Source organism: Nanorana parkeri, unplaced genomic scaffold, assembly GCF_000935625.1.
Source record: "Nanorana parkeri isolate BGI_ZX_2015 unplaced genomic scaffold, ASM93562v1 scaffold585, whole genome shotgun sequence".
Taxonomy (NCBI): domain Eukaryota; kingdom Metazoa; phylum Chordata; class Amphibia; order Anura; family Dicroglossidae; genus Nanorana; species Nanorana parkeri.
The window spans coordinates 120,305-126,635 of NW_017306853.1; the positions used below are offsets into that span (position 1 = coordinate 120,305).

Below are 6,331 nucleotides of genomic sequence, written 5' to 3' on the forward strand. Positions count from 1 at the left end.
AGGAGCCGGAGCGGGTACGCACGGACAGCATCGGCTCTACCATGTCATCTGAAAGATCCGACTCTGAGCGAGGTGAGAATGGGATCCTGCTGGACTAGTGCAGAATGATTGTATGAAGTCCACTTGGTTATATATTTATATTTCATATTTTAAGAAGGTGAACCTCCAGCAAAATCCAGACAATGATGGGAAAGCTCCCCGATGGGGGGACACAACAATAAATAACTGATAAAGGATCTAGTCAAGCTTTTCTCAAGCAGGGTTCCACGGAAAACTAGGGTTCCTTCTGTTGGTTATGTGTTTTAGATGAAGCACTGAGATCTTGAGGAATGCTGAATTAGGTTTTACTTGCTTAGAAGAACATTACACGTATGTATACAGCATAGTGCAGGAAACAGAGAGAAAAGCACTTCCTGTGTATCTTAGATAATCATTCACATAGAGACTAACATTGCACTACAGTGCCATCTACAGCTCAAAAGATAAATTACAGTATATAATGTTGTATTTCCAACACATCCAGTGGTTGCTAGGGGCTCCTTGAACAATGAGTAATTTCTGTCTCTCAGATATGTAACAATTGACACCAATAGCTAAGATGATTATCTGTAACGAGTGCATTCTTCCACCTAACTACCAATGTGGTTAGCTTTTTCCTAGTTACCACCAATGTAAGGAGCATTCTTTCCAATGACCACCAATGTAAGGGTTAGATTGTAGGCCCTCAGGGGCAGGGCCCTCCTTACCATCTTGTCGTGAATTGTATTGTGATTGTAATGTCTTCCTTATATAAACAGCCCTGGTAGGAACTGAAACCTTGGCCCTAGCACTGCAAGATCACCGTGCTAATCATTAAGCGAACATATTGACCATAATATAGTTGCCATAACTTTTTCTGTATGTGGGGCTGCTACATAAACTTTGTTGGCCAGAGAGTAGCCATTAACGCAAAATGTTTTATTTTCTGCAGAAGAGATTGAAGTGGACGTTGAGAGCACGGAATTCTCCCCGCTGGAAGTGGACAGTTCCAGTAGCACCAGCATCAGTGACCTGGATGACCACAATAGTATGCAGAGCGCGGCCAGCGACGAAGGTTACTCCAGCGCATCCATTAATCTGGCGTTCCACTCGTAGGACACAGGCCAGGCCAACTCATACGATGAACCATGGGCGTGGATGATACTTTCTGCTGGCAGTTATCAGTGGTCCACTCTTGGTTTCGATCTCTTCCTCAGCCATGAGTTGCACAAGTGTTGGGAAGTTTCATCCACATGCTGGACCAAAATCTTACACCCAGCGTACAATCAAGAGCATTACTTGAAGATCACCCAACTTTTGTAATACTGGAGATTACCAGGGTCTAACTTGAGCACAACTCGATCCCGCTCTGTGGTTGTATTATTATTTTTTTTAAAGCTTAGAACTTGATGACGTATTTTTTGCCTTAATTTGGCAACTAGAAGACCCTTCTGAAGAGGAGATCCCTTACAGATTGTGGTTGCTGGCCCGTCTTCTGGTTTCAACGCCATGTTTTTTGGAGAAGTATTGTAGGTTTATGAAGCCAGCCTTATCTAGGACCCACAGATGGTCTTCAAATGTCCTAGGATTTTCAAATACCAGCAGTCTTCTCTCACCGCCTTTGGTTTGGGGGTTCACGAGCCCCGTGGACCTGGAAGGTGGCCGCTTCAGGAAGCACACTACTTGAGTGTCTGTTCCTTTGTTTTGTTTCATCTCCTTTTAGACTTCCTCTGTTTACAGAGCGTTTTACTGGTTCCAAATATCCACTAATGGGGACGCTAGAAGATGAACAGTGACCAATCATGAGGATGTTATAAGTTAGAGGTGACCTCCATTAAGCAATATTTGTATCTACAATTTAATATAATTGGTATGTAAGCTGGTCAGACAACCTTTTATCATTTTAGAAAAACCACAACCCTTTCTTAAAAGTTTATTATTTTTTTAGAGTTTTCCCAAGTTCATGAGTGGTACGGGAGGGCACAAATAGGATGCTTAACACCTCTTCTTCAAAGCCTAACTCTGGGCAGTTAAAAAATCTTTATACTTGTTTTCCCCCAAGGTGAAGGATGTAGTCTTCATTATACCTAGGTGATGGGCTAGCACAGGGTAATACTTGAATCCGCTTCCACAAACTCCCTCCTCTCTGGTTCTGATACCGCAAAGCCAATCTTCTTGTCACCACCCCTCTTGCCAATGTCATTATGTAAAATGCTGGACCATCTGCCATGTCATATCCACCTGACATGCCTGCGGGTCCTGCATCATACATGATGATTTAGGATTGCCCACCCACATCCTAGCAGTAAAGAGAAGAGAAGTGAACTGCCAGCTGTAACAGGTTAAGTTGAGTATTACTCTTTGCTAACCCATCCTCTAGACCAGGGGTAGGCAAGCTCCGGCCCTCCAGCTGTGGTGCAACTACAAATCCCATTAGGAATTGCAAGACTTTGACAGCCACAGGCATAAGTCCAGGGTTGAAATTGCCTACTCCTGCGCTACAAAACAAGCACTAGATCCTTCATCAGCTGGGGTGGGTGAATCTAACTGCGGGTTATGCTTTAGGTTTTAACATTTGATATATCATTTTCATAGAAATGTCAAAATTTCCCTCTAGATTAAAAAAAAAGCCAGGGGCTCTTTGTTGTGGAACCCCAAGTCACATATACTGTAGCATGACTTGGTTGGATGTGATTGCCACTAACTTCTGAAGTCCCTTTATTTTTATATTCCAAATTTGTAATTTTTGTAAAAAGGAAATTGTTGCTGTTTTTGAAATGGAATCAAACATAAATATATTTGTGAAATGTATTCAAATACAATCAGAAAGACATCAAATAAGAACGTTATAAGTTTCATAACTACACATTCAGTCCAAAAAAAGATACATAAAGTAGATGTAAACCCAATGACTAAAATCTCGTATAAAGGTTAACATGTTCATGTAAGTCTCAATCTTTATAAATTTGCAGCTTTCAAAAGCATATCCCCTGGTGCTCCTGACCTGAAGGTCCTTGATGAAGCTCTTCCTGTTAAGGGGTGACGGCTCTCACCCTGTCACATGCTCCCCTGGTGGGAACTACAATGGGCCATGCCAACACACATTGCAGAAGCACGGTCCACCATTGATGCACAGTGCATAGCGCAAATTAAACATCATCTAGTTGGGGTTTACATCTACTTCAAAAATGATACTGTTGTTGGATTCCATTTTGAAAATAGTGTAACACAAAAAAAAAATATTGTGCGTTATTAATCATGATAAAGATCGGAATTGGTTGACCTTTTGCACCTTTCTAGCTTTGAGCTTACGGCCAAAGCATACCTACTAGTCTCTTCCTCCAAAGCACAGGTAATCAATAGCCTTACTTTTCTGATTTACCTGTTTGATAGTGAAAGTATATTTCCACCTTTGCAGTCAAATGTGAGTAACCTCTACCATATGTTTATGTGTTCCCATTTAAGGGAACACTTCAGGGACAGATTGGACTAAAAGTGCATTAGCATAAAAGCCTTGATATCTAGGACAGTGTACATATCTAGTCTACAACTGATAATTGTAGGTCTGGTCTCATCCACGCACCCCAAACCGTCCCCGAGCCTTCCCCTAGTCTTGTATTGCACTCGGCATCCCAAAAGTCTCATGTGGTGGGGGGTCTAGAGACACCTCTGTAGGTGTCAGCCCAAATTGACTGTAAAGGTGAAGATACCTGTTTGAGGATTTTGTCACCCAAGAACGGATACTTCACATTTTAATGGTTACAGGCAAGTTGATTCTTATATGTCTTGGCCATATTTCGCAATTGAATTTCCTGGTCTGCCCAACTGATGAATTGATGATGTGGTTTCTACAAAGGCTACAGACGGATGATCGCAGACGGATCCTCTACAATGTAGAATTAACAAATACACTATATGGGCAAAAGTTGTGGATACCTGACAATCACGCCTAATATGAGCTAGTTGAAGATCCCATTTCATTCCATGGACATTCATCTGAAGTTGGCCCACCTTTGCAGCTATAACAGCCTCCACTCTTCTTGGAGGGCTTCCCACAGGATTTGTAGGCTGTCTATGGGAATCTGTGCCCATTTGTGAGGTCAGGTAATGATGTTGGCTGAGATCTGGCTCGACATCTGCATTTCAGTTAACCCCGAAGGTGCTCAGTAGGATTAAGGTCAGGGCTCTGTGCAGACCACTCGAGTTTCTCCAAACCAAACTGGTCAAACCATGTCTTTATGGAGCTGGCTTTGCTGGGCCTTCTCCAAACTGTGACCACTAGGTTGGAAGCATACAATTGTCTAAAATGTCTTTATATGGTGAAGCATTAAGAGTACCCTTCACTGGAAACATCCAGATCACGTGGAGCTATATAGTAGCTGAGATGGTCAGATGCCCACAGATGTTTGGTCGTTTAGTGTAATTGCTGGTTTCTGTTGAGGGAACCGTTGTTCTGGTTTTGTGGGACAGGTTAAAAAACACAACATACTACAGATAAATCTTTTACTGTAGGCTGCTTAGAAGAGATATATGAAATTGGAGGGGGGAATGTCCATTCTGAGTGGAACTGTCATGTAATTCCTTACCAAGATTCCCCCTTTTAATGTATCTAATATAACTTTTAACACCTTTTCCTATAACAGCCCTGCAGACTCTACTGAAGCTGTAAGTCTAACATAGGTTCCCTACCCCTGCATTATAGAACTTTAACATTTTTGATTCTTTTTAAAAGAATAAACTCAGATTCAACGGAAACTTGCAATCAGATACATTGAAATGGGCCTGCGAAATTATGAATTGTCTATATTTGGACTGGATCACGAAGTGGAGCCGACTCGTTTCTCTCCAGACTCTGGACTGACGATGACACTCCACTCTAAATGTATTCTGCAGCCATGCTGTTGTGTATTCCAATATACAGCTATGGCTCGGCTGTTTTGTACCTTGCAGCTACACTCCTGGGGTTTGAATGTTTTCTTGAAGAACTCTCCATCTTGGAGAAAAAATGTCCCCTCTCGAAATTCTTCTCATGTGTCCGATTGCATACCGTCTGCACTAAACGTTAGTTTGCCTTCGCACGCCAGCTAGTGGTAGACGATCAGTTGGTGTGCGGGTGCCTACGTGTTGCGTCGGTATGCGGGACTGTCTCTTAGACACGTATTACGTTCAACTTTGTAAGTTGCGTCAATGTTCGCGATCCATTCTTCGACCATCTCACTGTAGTGAGCTGAGATCTCTGAGCCTGTCATTGAGGATGTGCGCTCAGAGACGACCTCTATCCAGGCAATTGCCTGCAACAGTGTTTGCTTTAGGTTGTATTTTTACTCTTAGATGTCATTTTAGCTTCTTTCAGTGCTACGCCCGGCAATAATTTTCAAAAAATGATTTAGTTTGATATGCTGAAAAGATTATTTTTAACCATAAAAAGTTACCCGTTGTTAAGTTAATATATCCTTTATAAGCAGCAGGGAGTAGAGGGGCAGCAGGGGGTGTGGAATTCCTATCTCCCGATGCCCGTGACATGCAGTTCCGGGCACCAGGCGAGTAGTTGTTTTCTACAAATAGCCCGGCTTTGGGCAAGCAGAGCTAAATGTACAGCAGGGAAACTGCCGCTTGTTTTGTACAAGTGATCTCGGCAATGTCGCCGAGATCACTTGTATGCAGCCTGCAGGTCTGCCAGTCTCCATTTGGGGTTTGGCGGGTAGGGGGGCGCATTGAGGAACCTGGCCTTGGGGCAGCAAAGAGAGTAAATCCGGCCCTGACCTTTGTAGGTAAGATTTCCCTTCATTTCCTGTTTCTGTGATAAAAAACGAGGTGTGGGCTTCACAGGGCAGTAAAGCACAGACGGCAATAAACAAAAGTTCTAACCTTTCCCCAAATGCATTTTGTATGCGTCTGCGTTGGAGAGATTTTTCAACACTTCCTGTTTTGACAGGAAATGAGGGGAAACGGCCCTAACTGGGACTTGGACAGCATTAGGGTCTCTAACCCTTCCCCGCTCTCTCCAAAAAGATCTATTTGGACTTTAGTTGCCTTGGTGGACATGAAAAATTTTGGTAAGGAAATTCAAAGTGCGGTGTAATAAATATATTTCTGTTACATTTTTTCATTTCCCTTCTTAAAAATCATAGAAAATGGCAGCTTTCAGATGGTCATATGAAGTCTATAGTTTGCCAGCATCTGGGCTTAGCTGCTGTACAATGACCACGCAGGGAAAGCAAATCTCAAATTCTCTAAAAAATGTTGTAGAGGATTTCCAATGACGGTTGTTAATTAACTGAGCCTGTGTAGCTTGTCCAGTCAGCTCCCCCGC

At 42.7% G+C, this 6,331-nt stretch overlaps 1 protein-coding gene across 1 annotated transcript in view; it reads left to right on the forward strand.

Moving 5' to 3' along the window:
- MXI1 (MAX interactor 1, dimerization protein) overlaps positions 1-1,572 on the forward strand; it is a 35,139-nt gene extending 33,567 nt beyond the window's left edge. Inside the window, exons 7-8 of the mRNA XM_018562564.1 lie at positions 3-72; positions 971-1,572. Coding sequence (XP_018418066.1) covers positions 3-72; positions 971-1,134 — 234 coding nt within the window. The 3' untranslated portion in view covers positions 1,135-1,572. The remainder of the gene's footprint in view (positions 1-2; positions 73-970) is intronic.
- Positions 1,573-6,331: the final 4,759 nt, after the last annotated feature.